The sequence below is a fragment of the Chinchilla lanigera genome, unplaced genomic scaffold, assembly GCF_000276665.1.
Source record: "Chinchilla lanigera isolate Chin_1 unplaced genomic scaffold, ChiLan1.0 scaffold00019, whole genome shotgun sequence".
NCBI lineage: Eukaryota > Metazoa > Chordata > Mammalia > Rodentia > Chinchillidae > Chinchilla > Chinchilla lanigera.
In genome coordinates, this window is record NW_004955420.1 from 2,663,508 (window position 1) to 2,685,084 (window position 21,577).

The window sequence follows — 21,577 nt, forward strand, 5'->3', positions numbered from 1 at the left end:
AAGCAGGCGCTTGTGCCACTGAGCTATTTCCCTGGCCCAAGTAACTATATTTGACATGAACTTAAATTACTTCTAGAAGACACACATTAAAAAAAAAAAAAAAAATCACACCATGATTCTTAGAAGTTGAGTTTTTCTAGATGGAATCGATTATTCAAAAGCACATTTTTGCAAGCTTATTATGTGCTCTACCGGTTGTTTTTTTGTTTTTTGCAGTACCGGAGATCGAACTCACAACCTTGTGCTTGCCAGGCAGGTGCTTATGCCATTGAGCTATATCCCCAGCCCCATGTGCTCTACTCTAAGTGCTGAGGAAGTAGGAATGACAAGACAGACAGCGTCTCTGTCGCATGGAGCTTACATGTAACTGAAGTATAGAGAAGACAAACTCCAAGCAACATTAAATGAGTAAGATTTCAGACAGAGAAGCGGGAGGGCAAACCCGGGAGTAAGGGGAAGGCTGGAGAGGGCAGGGCTGCATGGAAGGTGGTGTGGAAGGGGAGGGCGCTGGGGAGGGCAGGCACGTCTGGCTGAGCAGGTGCCCTTCTCTGAGGGGCACTGAATCTGAGACACGAACAACGAGCAGCCTGAGGAAGTCCGGGGGAAAAGTCTCCTGCGCAGAAAACGTGTGCGAGTGACGTCGCCCCTCTCGTTCTCTGACGACACAGGATGACGCCCTGGGCGATGGAACCGAGAGATCCGCGCGTGCCTAAATAGGAATCATGTGTACATCGCCGGTCTTTTGGGTTGGGTAAGCTGGCACTGAAACCGGTATCAGCGATGAATCACTGCTTGGTGACGAAAAGACAGCTGGACAACTCCAGTGGGCAGCACATGTGGGCGGGGATGTAGGGTACAGAGAGAAAAGGAAAGCGGGCAGCGTCTCAACTAGGAACCGGGAAATGCAAGGAGGGCAAATGAAGGAGGCGCATTGCCAGATGGAGCCATTTTATTTCCCAACAAGATTCCAAACAAGGGGATGCCTTCCCATCTCCACACTGGATTTTCATTTTACAAAATACATTTGCTCCTAAAATCCTTCATAAAATCTGCCTTTCCCTCTGCTGTGGGAAACAGGCAAAAAGTCAAAGGTTAAAACGTCATGCATAAAACATTCTATCCACCAAGATAGTTACACAATGATCTTAACTTCTTCACAGGTTAATGATAAAACATTCAGATTAATTTACACTTTGCTATATTTTACAGCACTTCAGGTTTTTTCTTCATATGTTAATGTTCCTGTTTCACAGACAACAATATTATAAAAAGATTACCAACTTTTTCATAAAATGGAAAGACAAAACAAAGCTATACACTAGAAAAGAACTGCAGAGCACAAACACTTTCATAGGAATAAAAGTGAAAAGAACAAGGAACTCAAGTATTTCATCAGAAACAGTGGCCTGTTTTTCTTTTTCTTCCACTCCCTTTTCATCCAAGAGAGCTCTTCTGAAATCCGAAATCATTTGTTGTCTGTAAGCACTACAGAATTTGGCTATAATTCTGGGGGAAATTTTAAAGGAATTCTAAAAGCCAGGCATGGTGGTGTATACCTATAATCCCAGCACTCAGGAGGCTGAGGCAGGAGGATCGCTGTGAGTTTGTGGCCAGCCTGAGCTACAAAATGAGTTCACAGCCAGCCTGAACTCCATAGTGAAACCCTGTCTCAAAAAGACAAAAAAAACCCAAAAAATAAAGAAAATAAAGAAAATAAAGAAACTCTTGTATTATATGTCCTCTTTCTTAGAGGTAGAAAAACTCAAATTAAGATTCTTTCAATGGTGTGAAAGACCAGTAATGGGGCTATTGGTGTACTCAGAGGTAGAGCACTGGCCAGGCATGCTGAGGCCCTGGCTTCCATCGCCAGCACCCCTGCTAAAACAGTGTCACATGAGGAAGGTAGCTATCATAGAATAAGAACTAAAATTTTGGTTTCTTAGGAAAATCAATCTTCACTGATACATGTGTCTATGTACATGAAATTATGACCTAACAAAAAAAAAATCACCAATACAATTTGTCCAGTCTGAGAAGTTGATTGAGATTTATTCCTAGAAGAGAACTCAAGGATCAGGTAACTCAGCACTCTGATTTTAGAGGAAAGGGAGGAGAGACCCAGAGACGATAAATGACACACCTAAGTTCATCAGCAAGGTAACCGGCACGATTATGCTTATACACACACAGTCGCACACACATACAGATGTGCTTGCATTTACCTGTGTTATGCACACAAAATGCCACCATCTCTTATAATAGATAAAAAGTAAGTATGCAAACTTTCATTACCTCACGGCTAGACGTGGAAATGCCCATCCTTTAAAGGAGTGGAAAGTTCTGCTTTCTTTCTGTGTGCCTCTGTACCGTTGCTCTCTGCACACCATAAAAGTAGCATGGATGGGGTGAAGTGTGCGGGGCAGGACGGAGTGCAGTGTGTTCAACTCAGACCAGGACAGAAGTTCCTCGTTACGCCTAAAACGCTCCCACTGGCAGTGCAGACTATCCATGACGGTAAGCTTGGGCTGCTGGAACTTCTGGACCTGGCTGGAAGGAGAAAATGAGGAGCGCAGACAGCAGTTGGCAGTGTCTGTCTGCCCCTCACCCAGAACACTGAGTAGGGGCTCCCCTGACCATAAAGAACAGAGAGGAGCAGTGTGTCTTGCCTAATGTATTAAACTACAGGTTGAGTATCTCTTATTTGAAATGCCTGGGACCAGCCAGCATTTGGGGGTTTTCTGGAATTTGGAATATAAGTGCATGGATAATGAAATAACTTAGTGATAGGACCCAAATCTAAACAAGAAGTTAATATGTGTTTTATATATACTCATATGTGAAGCTTATATATACTTATAGGCTGAAGGTATGTTTACATGATATTTTTAATAATTCTGTGCATGAAACAAATCTTCATGGCGTGAGCTGACATGGTGGCTCATGCCTGTAATCTCAGCTACTTAGGAGGCTGAGGCAGGACTGTGAGTTTGAGGCCAGTCTATGAAATTTAATGAGAATCTGCCTCAAAATAAAAAATAAAATAAAATAAAAAGGGTTGAGGATGTGTCTAGGTGGTGGAGTGCCTGCCTCCCATGTATGAGGCCCTGGGTTCAATAATAAGCACTGCAAAAATGTATTGAAAAAAATCCTCATGGTGTAGAATTTTCCACTTGTGACATCGTGTTAGCACTTAAAGCTTCAGATTTTGGAGCATTTCAGATTTTGGATAAGGGATGCTCAACTGGCATAAACTTAGATAATTTTATTAGGTACAGAATTTCTGATTATTTTATCTTATATATGCGTATAAATATCAAAATACTTTTCTTATTATGTAGTACTATTAATTGCTATTTTATCTCTTTCCATAAAATTACATGTGCATATAATTTGAAGGTAGTTTTAAAAATACCATTCCTTTTGATATTTATTACAGATGTTTTTCAGGAAAATCCTAATTCTAGCTATATATAGTAACATTAAATAACTTAAAAAAATAAATAATACATTATATTTTACCAAAATAGTCACATTTTAAAGCCATATAAGTGAAAAAGTTGAGTTTTTAAGAATAGATTAGGCCTTCTAAAGGTATTTTTTCATTAGGGAACAGTATTTTAAATTAATAGTAAATGCACTTTATTTCCTGACTATATCAAATATATGCACACTGCTCTCGGTAGTTTGTGCCAGAGCATTTTTATGAAACAAAAGGTTGTTTCCTTTGTCTGTTTTTTTACTTATTTCACAGTGGAAAATTTATTCTAAATCTACATAAATTTGTTCCCAAAAGATTGCCCCAAGGAGACAATGTAACCAAACAATACCAAAAGTTTAATAATTATGTATCTCCAGTGCATGCAGCCTCCTATTTTCTAATAACGGTAGTAGAAAGTAATGTTCAAGTATCATTTAAATAGAACTGGACTTAACGACAGCTATCTCATAAAGTTAACACTCTAGGGGAAGAGAATCCTTGAGGAACCTGTCTTGCTAGGAAGCCATTGCTGAAATTCCCATAGGAAACAAAACCATCAACAAAGAAGGGAGAGCACTTGGTCCCCAGCACAGAGCTCAAAGCGCACACATTTAACGCCGCTCTGCCCCCAAGGTCAGCTCTAGCAAGTTCAAGAGCTCCTGTTTTCTCAGCTCAAGGAAGGTCATCCCATCATCCACAACTGTGAATGCGTCTTCTGAAAAGACTGTCTTGAGGGAGGCAGGACCAAGCCTATTTCCAGCCCTGCTCCTGCGTTTTGCAGCTGTGGAACTTGGTGGTAGTTGGCTAAAACAAAGAACAGAGCGTGGCCCACTCTGAAAACCAAATTCAGATATTTTTGCACTTTCTCGAATTCACTTCTGAAAACTAGATTATCATAAAGTCTGCAGAGAACAGAGAATCCAAGACTCACAAGCAGCACGTGAGGGGGATTAAGCAACTAAGAATTCCATGTCTTTGCAAAGCAGATGCAGAAGGTCAAGAGGGGCTTGAGCCTCTGGGAGGTTTTGCTCCTTCACAGGTTTTGATCCAGCCACTTGATGTAACTATTCCTAGTCCGCATGCCCACTGAGAAGTTGGTGGGCCAGCTCGTGAAAATCATGCACCCGTGGAAGCCATCCTCGAAGTGATCGAGGGTCACCTCCACACCCACGCTCTCCAGGCGCTTGGCGTACATGATCCCATCGTCTCTCAGGACGTCGTGCTCGCAAGTCAGAATGTAGGTCTTCGGGAGGTGCTGGAGCACGGCCTGGTCCGCAATGAGTGGGGACGAGCGGGCATCCAGCAACTGCGGGATCTCCTGCACGATCCTGGCACTGCCCGTGGTCTGCACAACAGGCGTGTAGTTCTTGGTGATGGACGCAGGCAGCAAGGATGTCCAGTTTAGACGGGCCCTGAGGGCCACAGCCTCTTCCACCTCCAGGGAAGTGTGATTGTTAATGATCATCGCCTGCACAAAGTCGTAGCTGCCTTTGAAGTAGTCCACCCAGTACTTCACCATGACGTAGCGGGGCAGGATTGGGGTGTTCACATTTTGCTGGTAAGAGGGTGTATTAAAGTCTAACGCTTGGAGGACTGGGTAGATTAATGCTTGCAGTTTGAGCTTATTCCTTAGGTTGGCATCTTGACTGAACTGAAAAAGAAACACAGCATTTCGTTTTGTGTGATTCCTTTCCCAGAAAGGACACCCTACGGGGTAGCTTCATGTATAGCTTCGAGTCAGTCAAAGGAATGCACTTTACATTTCTACCAGGCATGGTATCAAGTAATATCGTTTAAAAATAAACAATTCTACACCACTGCTACCCTATCACGCTCCTGGGTATTTATTAAGAAAACCATGCTGCTTGTAATTCATAGCTTTGAATGAACCCAGGGTACATGACCTCTGAGGTCTTAACTCCCATTAACACTCCTTGTATCTATCCTCTGGCACTTAGCACACATCTGCCTTGGTAGATATTATGGGTGAATACTCTATGAACCTCATTTAACTTCATTTTGTACACAGCTCCAGAAGGCAATAGCTCCCTGGGAGAAGAAAACAAAGCTTGGTCTTACAGAGGAGCAGAATAATAAAGCTGAATGAACAGACAACAAGACTCCGAAGGGTTTTAGAGAAAACCCTCTGGTGAGCATTTAGTCCCCATACTTGTTGAGAGAGTGAGAATTTAAATAATGTTGGCAACGCACCTCCATTCCACTCAATGAGCACATCCCTCAGAATGAAGCCAAAATGGAAATGGAAGTGAATCTCTCACCTCTGCAGCTATCAGCTCACCTGTGAGTCTTGCCAATATGATTATATCATGGCATTTCTGTAATTCTATCATCTCAAATTATACATCTGTCATATAACAGCCTAAAGGAAACCAGCTAGATCACTATGCTTCATTAGTAGCTAAATGATCTTTATGCTAACTGCAACCTCGTGGTTTTGCTCTGCCCCTGGACTTTCTTTTTTTTTTTTTTTCTCCGGTACCGGGAACCGAACTCACAACCTTGCGCTTGCCAGGCAGGCGCTTTTGCCGCTGAGCTAAATCCCCAGCCCTGCCCCTGGACTTTCAAACCCCGCCCTCAGGTAAGATGTAACTGCTCTAGGAAAGGAAAAGGAAACGCTCAGGAGCACGCGCCACACTAAGCCCTTGCAACAGCACTGCAGCCACACACACTCTGTGGCTTCATTTTCCTGAGGCTCAGAAAGGGTTACGGGACTCAGTCCACCCTGTATCTCTCCAAAGTGGGGCCTGGATTAGATCCCAGGCCTGCCTGGCTTTGAAGCCTGTGTCTGGGCACCAGAGTAGCAAATGTGATCACGTCACACAGAATCGAGTTCTTTATTATTATCTAATAATTAATCAAGCAAAGGATAAAAAATACCCCAAGTATGTCACAAATAAAATGGAACATGCTGTTCAAACATACCAAAACAAAACGTGGAAGTCAGAAGGCAGAAATGCTAGTCTTAAGCTATTTAATCTATAAGAAGAAAACGTGCTTATCTTTGAGTTTGCACAGCTGCCAAAACATTAAGTGCTATTAGAGCTAGACATTGCTTTCATGGAACTTGGCCAGGTAAAACTCAGATCAGCGTGTGTAATTTGACAACTAAAATAGCTGAAGATTGATATTTTTCTTTTCTATATTAAAAAAGTCTTTTGGGGAACAATAACTTGTCTCAAAGTTCTAAGAAGACAATCACAGAAAATGGAATATAAGCAAAGACACTGCATTCTGCAAAGCAAACTTAGAAGAGGAGTAGGCGGTACTAATGCTAATGTTGCACGGCTCTCCCTTAGGAGCAAGAGAGTCCGCTAAGACATCAGACCCTCTCTAAGGGTCCAAAACTACAGTCCCTCTGGACTGTAATTAGGGACTCCAGCACTCCAGAGGGTTCTTCCTCCAATGAGCCATCTTCCTGCTCGGCAGGGTGGTCCACGGTTATAACCCCGGCTACTCAGGAGCCTGAGGCAGCATTACAAGTTGGAGGCCAGCCTGGTCAATTTAGTGACCCTGTCTCAAAAGAAAATAACTTGACTGTGCAGCTAGCAGCCAGCATGGCGTGTCTGCCACAACTAAGGAAGCATGAGTTAATCTGTTACCTGTTGTCCAAGGGCAGCAGCCAAGTTCCCACCAGCGCTGTCACCGGAAACGCCAACTCTGCCGGGGTCAACCTTATACTTCTCCAAGACCTCTGGCTGCAGGAAATACTTTGTGGCATGAACCACATCGTGAATTTGCTCAGGAAAATAAACCTGTGGGACCAGCCTATATCTGTGAAGATAAAAATGGTATTCATTGAAAGACATCAAGTTTTTATAAGCTATTTAAAGTTTAAAGAGAAAGACTAATTTCCTTCAAGTTAGAGATATGTAATTAAAGAAAATACAAAATATAAATATAAATATAAAATGTGAAAATAAACTATGCAAAATTACTTAGCTTATAAATGTAACAATTTTGTGTTAGCAGAAGTCCTTGTTTTCACAATAAGCCACCAACAACTCAAAAAAGAAAACTTTAAATTAAAAGGCAAACGTTGGCTGGGTGTGGTGGCACAAACCTGTTGTTTTAGCTACTCTGGAGGCTGAGGCAGGAGGATCTTTAGTTTGAGGCCAGCCTGGGCTACATAAGAGCCTCATCTCAAAACAAAAACAAAGGTTGGAAACACAGCTCCGTGCTAGAGAACTTGCCTAGCACATGCGCGGCCCTGAGTTCAGTCCACAGTACTGCCAAATAGTAAAAACAAAAGCAGGCTGGTGTTGATTATTACAGTGTGGCTAGAATAATTACAGGTTTTCATGTTCTGTTCACAATGCCTCTGGGTTAGGTGACTCAGCAGCATCAACCGCTTCACCGACCTCACATTTAGTAAGTCTGTAGGTCCCTCTTCATAATTTATTTGATGAATAAAATAATATTGTACTCTGCTGAAGAGGTCGATGAAACTAGTAGTGGAGAAGGACCTTCTCTCAAACTGATAAAGGCCATTTAAGATAAACCCACTGCTTACATCACACTCAATGGAAAAAAACTGAAACCGCTTCCTCTAAAATCAGGCCACTGTCACCACTCATAGTCAATGCAGTACTCAAATCTTTCACCAGAGCAATCAGGTGAGAGAAATACAAGGGCTATGCAGAGGAAAGAGCTGAATCACAGATGACCGGATCCTCTACCTAGAACTCGCAAAGAGCTCCGCACTGCAGGCTGACTTTAAACCCAGGCAACGCCAGCACTCAAGGGAGAGCAAACTAAGAGGCCAGCTTTAACCATCTACAGGAAAGCTAGGTTTGCTGCGCAGCCTGGGGCAGAGCCCCTAGGATATTTCTAGCTCTCCTTCTGCCACACTGCAGCACTGGAGTTCTCTGCGGTCCCGCCCTGCAGAATGTGTAAGAATCCTGGTTTTGTCGAATGCCCCACTCATGCTATTTTCAGTATCCATGCTGGGGGATGGCACATTCTCAGCCGCCCTCCTGACCTGCTTTTACTAACCCTGTCTTCTTCAAGCCTTCACTAGGGGCTGCAAGTCCGCTTCTGAGCCGAGCTGCCACACGCAAGGAGCGCCTTCATATTCCAGTGTGCTCTGGTACATCGCCATTCTTACTGTCTTGTATAAAAACTGTCTTGTGTTTCCTCTGAAGGCCTTGTACTCTGACACCAGGAACTCTTTTAGAGACCCTTATTTTCAGTATCTGCAAATGATGTAGGCCTATGACCATCTATCCAGCAAACCTTTTGAAAAACTTTCTTTTTTGCATATAACATAACTTCAGTTTGCAAACGAGGAAACCGAGGTGCTAAAAAGTTACTTGACTTGTAAAATATGTCAAACACAGACCAAAATAAGGTAGGAGAGAAAATACCTAACTAAAATTTAAAATCTCATTTCAGACTCAGGTTTTTTGACTTCCATCTTAAAAATAGCAAGTTTATTTTTAGAAACTAATTTTTAAAGCTACTCTATAAAAACCCATTTATTTTTCCCACTTAAAACCTTGCTAATTAAACATCTCGACATTCAGTGCAGATACAAATAGACAAATACTTGTGAAATATTATTTATTACATTTTGAAACTAAATGCAGTAATAAATTATCTTAGTGGTTGCCAAATAGCAGATAAAATACTTATTTTTTAAATTTGTGGTGATCAATTATTCAACCAAAATTTTTTCCCTGAAAAAATTTGATTTTTACACAATGGGCAGAGAAAGTAGGATTGCACCAGTTTTCCACTAGATGGCGACATCACACAAGAGTCTTGCTACGGTCACTTCAGCATTGCCAAGTTGAACTTTTAATTTCTAGATAAACAAGGGAACTTCATGACAAGTTGTGAAAATAAAGAGTATTTTATTTCATTAATATCCTATATTAATAGGAAAACAGTTTCCTGGTTGCCTGAAGGTCAGAACACATTCCTTCTGGGATACATACATGAGTTAAACAGAATTTTCAAGTGCTATTTCAGAAAAGGTTTCAGTACCTTTGGATCAAGGGAAGTTGGTAATTTAAAAGAGCATGTTAATGGATCCATGGCACACCTGTTGTCCCAGCTACTCGGGAGGATTGCAAATCCAAGGGAAGCCTGGGCAATTTAGCAAGACTCTGTCTCAATTTTAAAATATAAAAAATGGTTTAGGGTATAGGGCTCCCTGATTTCAGTCCACAGTACTGCTAAGTAAATGAGCGAATGAATGGCATGCTACTGATTAATCTTGTCAATTGATAACTGGCTCAGATGACAGAGCAAACATACTGAAAAACAGGTTGTGGTTTAAGAGTTTCCTGGCATCCCTGAAGATCCCTACCCTAACCCTGTCTCTTTGTTCAAGCTGGAAATATTCACTGACTCAGTTTTACAGATTGAAGAATACATTGAAATGAGATGTTTCATAGGTCACCTAGTATAACAGGAGCCTTCAAAGCAGCTGAAATTCACCTCAGATGTGTAACACAATTTCATAACATATTCATAGACATTGAAACCATCAAGTTGGGAGGAAATTCATGGGTGATACAGGCAGAAATTCATACACAAACATTATTTGCTATCTGTGGCTTATGTTCAAAGTTATGTCTCTGGAAAGTACTGAAAAAGAATTCTTTTTTGTTTAATTTGCAAAACTATAGATCTTGAAGTAAAGCAGCGGATATAGATAAATGTGTCTGTATGTCCATCTCAGTTCGCCAACGCACTGCAGGGCGTGGGCTGGGCCCCCGACTTTATCACTGCACACACTTCCTACCAAACGTGCAAAAGTCAGCACACATGCAGGCACGAGGTTCAATCAGAGGGAAAAATATTTACACTCTGAAAAGTTCTTGTTCCTCCTCCATGAGACACCTGGCAAAGTGTTCTACAGATGGCTGCACTCCGCTCTCAGAGTAAACCTGGGGGCTTAAGGATAAGAACACAAGTTCAGGGGTGAGGGGCACGCGCCCTGTCTACAGCAGCTGCTTCTTAACCAATGCTCTCTCCCTTAAATATATTTTCGGTCTTCAAAAACCACAGCCTTTAAAAACTATATAGACAAAAGCACTACTCTTTCAGAATTGTGGGTTTCTGACAGCTCAGAACACTTGTCACAATTTCATTTGGTTTGCAAAATTCTCAAAACAAAATACCTAGCCCAATGCTGGGCCCACAGGACATACCTGACAACATACATTTTTCCCTCTCTAAGAAAAGTTTAAAGGTATACTTTATACCTTTTACATATAAGACATGTGCCACCTAGCACTACCTGTGGTGGGGAAAATAACAAGCTATACGGCTTTAAAGAAAATTAAAAAGGAGCTGGGCAGGTGGTGTAGATCTGTAATCTTAGCTCTCTGGAAGGTAGAAGGATGTTAAGTTTGAGCCCAGCCCAGGCAACTTAATGACTTTAGTGAGTATCTGTCTCAAAATTAAAAAATTTTAAAAAGGGGCTGAAGTATGTAGCTCACTGTGAAAGCCCTGGGTTCCAGCCCCCGTTTAAAAAAAAAAAAAAGAAAAATGTTCCTAACCCCCTATTCTGGCTGTGTCCAAGGACTCCACTTCCTCGATACTATACATTAGCTCTGGGGTTCTCAGTTCTGGACGTTGTTCGCCTACTTGTACCATCCTGCAGCTTGTTTGTTTCTTTCCTTCTTTCCCCTCCTCCTTCCTTTTCTTCTTCCTCCTCTTTCCATCTTTTTCTTTTCAGCACTAAAGACTGAGCTCTATCACTGAGGTACAGCCCTAGCACCTTTATTTTATTTTATTTTTTTGAGACAGGGTCTAGCTAAGTTGCACAGGCTGACCTCAAACTTGCACTCCTCCTGCCTCAACCTCCCAAGTAGCTGGGATCGCAGATGTGCACAACCACATCTGGCTACTTGACAAATTTGCAAAAGCACTAAGGTGTAAGCCCTGCTTCAAAATAAGCCAATTCAGTTAGTCGGTGTGGACCAGAAAATCACCAAGTGATTCCAATGCGCAGCCAGGGGTCAGAAATATCCGATTCCAGTCAAATTGTCATTCCTTGCAGAACACATCTCCCCCATCCCCATCCCTAACACACTGGTCCCTCCCTCTATCTCCTGGACCTTTCTCCACCACTCCCTCCCTCATCAAGTGTCCCCATCCTTTAAGTTGCATTTTAATTAAATGCTACTTTTTCCATTAAGCCCCCTGATTCCCAGCCAAAAGTAACTCTCCTTTTTTGGAGCCTTCAAAATCTCCGTAACAATGCATTACAACACACACCTCCCCTGTCTACAGAAGTAGAGGGGAGTCATAATTAAATACTGAGGATTATGATGTTAACCTACCTGAAAGGAGCAGCACCATTTCCATGATATTTAATATTTACTTTATGACTTACTAGACCAACAGTGTCCAGAGACAGGGCACAATGCTCAGAAAGAGCATTGTGACCGTATGATCTTTATGGCAAAGGCAGCTGCCGTATCCAAGCCTGGCGCTGAATTGCTCCATTGTAAGTGGAAGCCCAGAATGACACGAGGATTCCAAGAGAACTGAACGCGATTCTCTCTCAAAATGATCTCACCTGGAAAGTATGTGTACCACCTTCCACGGGAAGGAAGGACAGAGTTCACTTCACATCAAGCCAGGTAGGTGAAAGGTATGACAGTCTGCCAGGAAACTGCATTCCTAATAGGTTTCATGGGGGACAGGGAAGTCGCACTGCTTCTCAGCTTTCCCCCCTTTCACCTCCTCCCAAGGAGAGTTTAATGGATTCACCTTGAAAACATAAAACAGTTTCTATTCCTGCAGTCTTCAGAAACGGTTATCCAGAACAACTCAGTCGTTACATCCAAATCAAGCTACTTCAGGGAGATAACCACAGAGGAAGAACCTATTTCCTCCTCTAACAAACTTCTTTTTCATTTAAAGGACATCATAAAACTCCTCTAGAGTGGAAGGCCTGAGAATGGATGGTTTTTGTCTTCTCGTTAGTAAAATGTGTTTTATGCACAAAACTTTTTTTTTTTTTTTTGGTTTTTCTCCGGTACCGGGAACCAAACTCACGACCTTGCGCTTGCCAGGCAGGCGCTTTTGCCGCTGAGCTAAATCCCCAGCCCTGTATGCACAGAACTTAAAGAAGGGTCTTCGTGGCTGCTTCTAATCTCAAAATTAACTCCTTGAGATAGTTCTCACCACCACTCACTCTGCAGGGACTGCAGAAGTTAGCTCCTCCCTATTCAGTAAGACTAACATTCAAAAGGACAGAGAGGTACCAGGATGCTTCATCAGAATCCTAGAAATACAGCAACTGAGCCTGGAATTGGAGTCTTTTAAACAACATGAAGCACCTATGACCTGCTCCCCGCTTCTGGGGCTGGAGGACTAGTTCAATGACAGCAGATTTGTCTGACATGTGGGAGGCCTTGTGTGTTCAAGTTCCAGCACCAAAGAGAAAAAACCACACACACACACACACACACACACACACATACACACCCTACTCATGGCACATATCTACATAAACAGCAGAGTCATCTTCAGGCTCTCTCATGTTTATCTAAACTGCCTCCTCCATTCCATTCAGAGGCAAACCTTGCTTTTAACCTTAAGGGTAAAGAGAGCCACAGAAGCCCAAGCAGGCTTGGTGCTGCGTCCTTCTAGAGTCCTTTCTTGGTATGGTTCCAGAAGCTAAAGATAGTTCTGTGAGGTCCAGGTGTGAGAGGGACCAGGCTCCAAAGTTCACGGTGGTTCTTAGTCACAGGTATTTCCCACCACCACTCGTGAAATTCTGAAAAATCCAAGCCACAGGGCAGAGTTCAGTAGTTCTTTTTATTTTAGCTTAAGTCAAAGCCAAGAAGATATTAGTTAAATATGTCTATGAGGAGCAGCTCATTAGTTAAAGACAGTGAAGTAAATAAACTTACTTTTTTTAGAAGAAACCTGTTCTAATTTAGGTCTAAAATGCACCCCCACATCTCATGTTCTCAGAGATAGGGCTTTGGAAGGTGGTTAGATCTTGGGGGTGCCATACTGATCAGTGGCTTAATCCATTAAGGAGACCATTGTTGAACGTGCTGGTGGGGGACGGGAACCGGACGGAGGTTGGTCACTGTGGGCCTGACCTAGGAAGGTGCATTCTTATCCTTGGCTCCTCCCTTCTCTCTGTCTCTACTTCCTGGATGCCGTGGGTTGAGCAGCTTTCCTCCACAATGCCTTCCAATGCCTTCCATCTTGGCATTTCTGCCTTGGAGTCAACCAACCACAGACTTAATCCACTAAAACCATTAGCCAAAATAAATCTCTCCTCCTTTATGCTGCAGATCTCAGTATTTTGCTCCAGCAATAGGAAAGTGGCTAACACAAAGCCATAGCATTTTCTCTCCATAGTATTAAATTATCTGCGATGCTGTTTAGGTTTGCTATGGTTGGCATGACTGAGTGAGAGGCATGTTTTGAGCAAACCCTCTGCTGCTTTGGAGTGAAACTCTTGCCGGGGATACAGCTCAGCAGCACAGCACCTGCCTGAAGTGAAACTCTTCAGAATTCAATCTGCCCACCTTTGGGGTATCTGAATGAAGGTCGTAAGTGAGGGTTCTCTGTTCAGGACTCCGAGGCAGAGCAGGACAAGGAGAAAGGGGAAATTCACAATAAGGTCACCGTTATTTCCTATTTTTCAGACTGTCTTAAACGTACCACTACTAATGCAGATGAGCCTTCCACTGTGCCTCACAGAAGCACCGTGACTCTGTGCTCTTGCACTTGTTTGATTTTATAGACAGAATAAACCGGAAGCATCAAAGTCCCACTGCTTATAACTCCAGGGCATCAAACTTAGCCCAGCACTCCAGTGTCATTTCTGTCTGCATCACCGGACAGTCTTCCTTACAGCTCTTTAAAGACATAAATTCTTCTCTTAATCATCAGGTGACCCCTGACATTTGATGGAATGTGACTAAGTTTAAGGCATTTACATGTAAAACAGCTTACAAATGCAGTAAAAATTTAATTAAAAGCGAAACACAACTTGAAATAGTTTTCCACACTGACAAAAGGGAGGTAAATCTCTTGTAGAATTTAACAGTGTCCAACATACTCAACACTTTATTATCTTGCATTTTACTTTTAAAAAAAGACATTAAGGCCAGGCATGGTGGCGCACACCTATATATAATCCCAGCACTCGGGAGGCTGAGGCAGGAGGATCACTGGGAGTCTGAGGCCAGCTTGGGCTACAAAATGAGCTCAAGTCCAGCCTGAACTGCACAGCAAGACCTTGTCTCAAAAATACCAAAAAAAAAAAAAAAAAAACCCCAAAAGAAAAAGACACTAAATATTTCTTGTCCTTTCTGCCTTATGGCTCTAGTATTGTGTTTTACTTAACAAACTAGAAGTAAAAAAGGCACTGGGTTATAACTAACCTGCACTGAAGTTCATGAATATAAAAGAAGTCTATCAGTGTAAAGTAAGATGATCCCGGGCTGTATGAATGAGGTACACCCATGTAACTCAGATAAGGCGAACTTTTTCCAGGTATTTCCCGGACATTTAGTGGAGAGCAATGTTATAGAAGATGCTAAGCACCAGAAACAGCATTTACTTATTTCTGTATAACTAAAGGACTTTACCTGCCTCAGTTGCCAAGTCTGTCCCTAAACCCTGGAACCAGCACTGGTGACACGAAGGGAAGGAGTCCAATTCCTGGTGCTCACATCACATGAAAGGCTTCCATGACCAGGACTGCCCGCACCCATGCTGATCAGCTCCCTTAGACTATAATGCTCCCTGAGGCCACGACTGATGATACCACAAGGCCTTGACCATAACGTGCACTGCTGCAGCCCTCAGGGAGAAGGAACAGCTGGAGGCAGACAGCTTCTCTGCTGGGAGGAGGGGGAATGAGCAGCGCCCAAGGGTCCCCGTGCACCTAAAGACTCTCAGAGCCATGTTCCACCGGAAGCATAAGGCCTTTCATCCGCCTTCTCTCACTTCCCATGCTTTCTGCCTCCTTCCTTCCTCCCCAGCCCTCTCACTGCACCACTGTGGACGTGCAGAACCAATGCATTTTGTCTAAATAGGTTCTGTTCATCCCCGGGGGATCAAAGCAAGCAGGATTTTAAGATGCCTTTTGTACCCTTAAAACTAGATACAACCTTGCTAGGTGGGACAGGAAACTGAATTCAGGCCAGACTGCCTCCATCCCTTCTCCCCGTTTCCTTCCCACCACGCATCACAGTGAACACCTTGTGTTCAAGGCATCTCTTCTCACCCACACTGTGAGGACAGCAATTAAGTCTTACTCTCCATGTCACCGCAGTTGAACACAGTAACTGGCACAGAACAGGGGCGCAATCAGTACTCATGGATTACAATGAAAAAGAACGACCGAAGGTGGTGAGAGACAGTATGTCCCTGAGTGAGACTGCCGAACATTCTTTTCAAGAGAAACACTGTGACCAAATGACCTTGGCTGTGTCTGCACTGGGGCCAGGTTGCAGCACTCTGTGGCTGGCTGGACCCTAACCAAGAACAAGAATGTGCTGTGAGTTCCAAACACGTGCTGCTAAGTGGTTTGTAAATTATCTTTTTTTCCTACAAGCTACAACACTAATCCTTCAGACTCGCCTAGTGCTTTAGTGCTTTAGGGCATCTGAAGCCCTTTTATATTGATTGTCTAAACTTATCCCTGGCACAGTGCTCTAAAGTTATTTTCTCAGCTCAATAGGCATTTACTTGGCAGGCATGTGCTAATCCTCGTACTAGGTGCTGAGGACCCGAAAGTAAGATTTCTGTTTGGTTCCCAGCAGTCACATTCGAAAGGATGCTGAAACCAATGTTGTACACAGATGTAAGTGATTTGCTGGAGGGTCACACAACCAGGTAACCGTACTTGACCCCTGTACTGTGGGACCTCCCAGCAGACAAACTTCTGGGTGCTGCATTATAGAGATTAGGCACAGTGGGACGTTCAGATGACAGCTGCATCCCTTTTAAATTTTAGTTCCTTAAAAAAAAATCTTAAAAAGCATCTTCTCCACCCTTCTGTGTTTCATGGTGAGCCTAGAGTCAAAAGAGAGCACCAGTTTTGCTTTGAGACAGATGTAAATGTTATAACTAACCTGCACCAAAGTTTATGAATATAAAATAACTCTATCAGTGTAAAATAAGATTATCCTAGGTTATCTGAAACAAGGTTCACTCACGGTACCAAGTGAAACAAGTCCAGCCTCCCTTTCTCAGTCCTGCAAGGAGCTAGAGCAACACAGAAAAGCACTGAAGGACCCGGAAGTATGTCCCTCCACACTGAGCTGGAGGCTTTGCTTCATAATAGGGTGAGCCTGCTTAAACAGCACCGGCTTTCTTCTGGTCAGCCGTCCTGGCCAGAAGACACGGTCACTTCCTTGAAGCTTCCTGGGTTACCAAACTTCACTGAGAGCTCTTGTGTGACTTGGGAGGCTGAGTGACAGCACACAAAGCCTCAGAGCTGCTAGTGTCCAGGAGACCGCTCCATGTGACTGTGGGGCTTCTAGTCACAAGATCAGAGTGGTCTAAAGTCCCCAGAGAACAGTGTCCAATAGACCACAGAAGAAAAGATAAGATCTCAGATCCAGAGCAGAGGCAAGAGAGGTGAGCCATCGATGCGAGAGCATCTGAGAGAGGGGCAGAGGGAAGCAGAGACCTGAACGAGCTTGGGGCCGGGAACATGGATGACGTGGTACGGCTGGACCCCGTCACTCAGTGCTATCCACTTCTGCCAATATTGGTTTGGTACTGGATCAAAAGGGCATGGGGATCTTGGAAGCAATCTGGCCTGGATCAGATTCCCTACCCCATCTAGATGACTAGTTCCTTTTTTTTCATAGCTATAGGTATATTACAGGTAAAAATGATAGATAAAGATATGTAGGTATAGATAGATACAATTTTTGTGGTACTGGGATTGAACCCAGGGATTTCACACTGAGCTACATCCCCAGCTCTTTTTCCTTTTTTATTTGGAGGCAAGGTTTTGCTAAGGTGTTAAGTTGCCAGGATGCAATCCTCTGGCCTTAGCATCTGAGAGGGTTATTATTCTCATTCCCATTCTTCCTAGCTGCCCAAAAAAGTGGCTTAAAAAGTACTGGTAGAGACAACTCAAAATATTAAAATGTTTACTATTACTAATAATTATATATTAAGATTTTTAAAAATATTCATTGCTATTCATAAAGTCCAAGTTATAGAACTTAATTCTAAGATAATAATTTTTCCATTTCTTGGCTGTGGGAGAGATTCTCTTTAACATCTTGTTTACTTTTTAGTTTAAAAAAGTAGGTAATTACTGGGTGTACTGATGTACACTCATAAACCCTAGCACTTGCTAGGCTGAGGGAGGAGGTTCCCTGCGAGTTTGAGGTCAGTGTGCACTACAACTTCGTGAGATCCTGCCTCAAAAAACCAAGGAAAAGAAACAAATAAGCAGGTACGTGTATCTAGCTTTTAATTCCTTTTGAAACTAAAATACGAAGATAATTCATGGTGTTATTAAAGCTAGTTCAAGACATTTTAATCAAAATTGAAGTCATTCTTTTCTGATTATTCGGAGTGTGACCTCGGGCAAACCTCTCCATTTATGGACTTTTATTTTACACTATTTTTTCCCTTCAGGACTAGGGATTGAATTCATGATTTTTTCCACTCAGCTATAACCGCAGCCTTTTTTATTTTTTTATTTTGAGACAGGGTCTTGTTAAGTTTCCCGGGTTGGCCTTGAACTTGAGACCCTTCTGCCTCAGCTCCCAGGTAGCTGGGATTGCAGGAGTGGACCACCGTACTCTGGCTCTATTTTATGCTCCATTTTGTCACCTGAAAAATAAAGTTACTGAACCTTTACCTAGACTCTCTTTTAAAAAAATGTTTTTAGATCATATGTTCTTTATTCCATTTATTTATTTATTTATTTTTTGTCTTTTTGAGACAGGGTCTCATTATGCAGTTCAGGCTGGCCTTGAACTGACTTATGTAGCCCAGGTTGGCCTTGAACTCACAGGATCCTCCTGCCTCAGCCTCCCAAGTGCTGGAATTACAGGTGTGCCCCACCACGCCCAGCTCGTAGACTCTCTTCTTACTAAAAAAGTTCTCACGACTAGAGTAAGTTACTTACTCAATGGAGACAACGACAGCATTCAGCTCCTCTGCCATTGCTGTGCACAGCTCATCGTAATACCTGATTTCTACGAGAGATAAAGGGGTGATCAGTCACTCCTGAAGGAGTCATTAAGGTTGTCCATTCTTAAATTTTGCTAAGTGTGGTTTATTTTCAGACTTAGAGTTAGTAATAAAAAAAATAATAGCAAATGTGCATGAATGTCTCATTAATAGTTATACATGTGGATGCAAAAATTCAGATTTCTGATAAAATTCAATAACTATAACTAAAAGGAAACATATTAGTTTTGAATATGTTTTTAACTAATGAAATGAAAAAAATTAACTGATTTTGTAGCTCTTCAAATGAGTGTACATTTCAAAACGATCACAAATAAGCAGCTTTCTCTTTCAAATCATGAAATTTTCTTTTCAACAGCCTACTTGCTGTGATTCAGAAACTTGCTAATTTGAAGAATATGTTCTTTTCTTTAAACCAACACACAAGGCACTAGAATTTTGGAAATCTTAGCATTTCCTAGGAGGAATCAAAGGTCTGTAGCTATAGAACCAACTTTATCTTATTTTATTTGAGACAGGGTCTCACTATGTAGTTCAGGCTGGCCTTGAGCTCACTATGTACCCCAGGTTGCCCTCACACTCAAAGCAATCCTCCTGCTTCACTCCCCCAAATTCCGGGGTTACAGGCGTGTGCCACCACACCCAGCTTACAGAACCAATTTTAATGTGTAAGAATTTAATCTCTTAATTGTTCTTCCAATAAATTAAGATTCATACTGTGCCAACAGAGAGTCTAATGTATCCTTATTCACAGGCTTTCCAACGTAACTTTAGAAGCAGATATTTTAAGAATTGCATACCTCCTCCAGGCCATCTCTTCCTCTGGCAGAAATAATCAATCAAAATTATGTAGACAAGGCCAGGTTGGCTCTTGTAATCCACACCACCCCAGTACCTAAACTTCATGTCTTCCAATGCTACATCTCACCTGGCAAGGGTCAGATGCTACAGAGACAATCTCTTCCATGCCAGAGACCCTGTGCTACCCATTCATGTGTCTCAGTCCCTAGTAACATTAGGGTGACCTACAGTCTATGTCTGCTCACAACTGCTTGAGTTTTGGCGCTAAAAGTCCTGCACTCAGCAAACCCCCTCAAGTCTTGCGCCCATCTCTATATATGCAGTGAACAACTGTTGACAATCTGAACAAATCAGTGAAAGACATGAGCTAAATAAAATGGGATTGGAAGAGAAATTTATACTTTCTTGAACTTTCCTGCATTAGAAAAATCATATAATGGTATCATAAACACAGGTTTCCATTGTCTTAAACTTAGCGGGTGCCAAAAGCTCTAGGCTGAAGAGGAGAAAGTGATTCCGAGCCCTCCACAGGCAGAGACAAGGTCCTGATGTCCTGACTTTGCCGTGGACTGCTTTGCTTGGCATCCTGCCATTTCAAACCTCTCCCACTCATGAACCACATCCAACTCTAAAGATAACATTCTTGAACTTTCCAAGTTTGTTTCCTCTTAACGGCTACATGCCTTCTATATTTTAATGCTTAGTTGTGTAAGCTGATAAGATGCCAACAAGTTAACATCTGAATTAAGAAATACCTACTCTACTTTATGGAAAAATGTCGTCAAAGCACAAGTTGGCAAAAGAGCTACAGATAATTCCTTCATATTCTAGACTAGTGAATGTCACCTTGTTTGGGTCCAGAAAGCTATTAATATCAACACTTCAAAACAAGTCTGTGATTTTAGACCAGAGAGAGTATTTTCAAAACAGCCTCCTGCATTAAGAAACAAACCAACAAGAAAAATCTTTATTTACATCACATAATCATGTAATTTACCATCCCAAACAGGATCCCTCTAAGAGTGCAAAAGAAGCACTATTAAATATTCTACCGGGGTAGCAGAGGCTAACTGGGATAGTCTAAGAGAGGCAGGACAAATGCCCTCTACTCCGTACCTACTAAGAAAGCCAAAATCAATCCCATGTCCCCCCAGGGGCAGCCACAAACACCAAACAATCAGAAGGTGACCAGGACATACTTGCGCTTGCCAAGGCCCAGCCTCCTCCGTGGATATAAATGACGCTGCGTCTCAGCGGCTCGCTGGGCTTTGGAGAACCTTCAAACACTCGGACTTCCACACCATCAAAGTCAGTGTCAGTCACCTTCACTTGGGCAGAGGACCACGCACTTTTCTTGCCGAAAGAAACGATGATAAAATTCAGTGCGATCAGATGATGGCTCAGGCCCAGGTAGTGTACCAGGTTACTCTGCAGGAGGGAGGGAGGGAAGGCAGAGGGGGAACAGGTGTCAACTTTTCCAGCATGAGAGCTACTACACACCTCTAACTCAGCTGGGAACCAGCAACTGCCACTGAGTTGGAGGACTCGTGGGACGATTGTAACACAATGACAAGTTTAGTTACCTCGTGCTGTTAGAGTGCACAAAACATTTTCACACATGAAATGTCCTTTCATTTTTCAGACCAGTCCCGAGAGGGAAATGGGATGGGCATCACCAGTTCCATTTTCTTGAGAAAGCTTAGCAAAGCGCTGAACCTGCCCACTATGATGGATTAAGTGGCAATTCTAAGGAGCAAACCCAGGATTTGTGAATTGCAGGATTTAGTCCTATTTGTTGTTGTTATTGTTTCATTTCTAAATAAGCACATCACAGTTCCACAACACACTCGGAGTGGAGGAAGAATAATTTATTTAAGCGCAAATAGGAGGAGGAAAGTATCTTTAAAGCGCTTTGAAGTTCATATACCTACGTGTGCCTGCCTGTGCTTTGACAGCAGGGGAAAGGAATGAGTGCAGTGGAGAAGGACACCGGGCAAGTGAGTTCCCAGCACTAAGAAGCAGACCAGCTCAGTACAACCAGGAGGTTTCCACAAATGTACAAAGGCCGTACTGTCTGATGTGTCTTCTCTTCTGACCCAACAAGGCACTGAAGTCTGCGTA

General features: G+C 42.7%; 1 protein-coding gene across 2 annotated transcripts in view; it reads right to left on the reverse strand.

Moving 5' to 3' along the window:
- Window positions 1–3,397: 3,397 nt before the first annotated feature.
- The window catches only part of Nceh1 (neutral cholesterol ester hydrolase 1), a 58,910-nt gene continuing 40,730 nt past the window's right edge, over window positions 3,398–21,577 (reverse strand). The window contains exons 2-5 of one of the 2 annotated variants that reach the window (XM_005383012.2): window positions 20,656–20,884; window positions 18,591–18,660; window positions 7,099–7,270; window positions 3,398–5,129 (exon numbers count right to left, since the gene is read on the reverse strand). In XM_005383012.2, the coding sequence (XP_005383069.1) occupies window positions 4,512–5,129; window positions 7,099–7,270; window positions 18,591–18,660; window positions 20,656–20,884 (1,089 nt within the window). In that variant the 3' untranslated portion in view covers window positions 3,398–4,511. Of the gene's footprint in view, window positions 5,130–7,098; window positions 7,271–10,309; window positions 10,441–18,590; window positions 18,661–20,655; window positions 20,885–21,577 lie in introns of those variants that run through there. The other variant, XM_013513556.1, reaches the window with a different exon arrangement.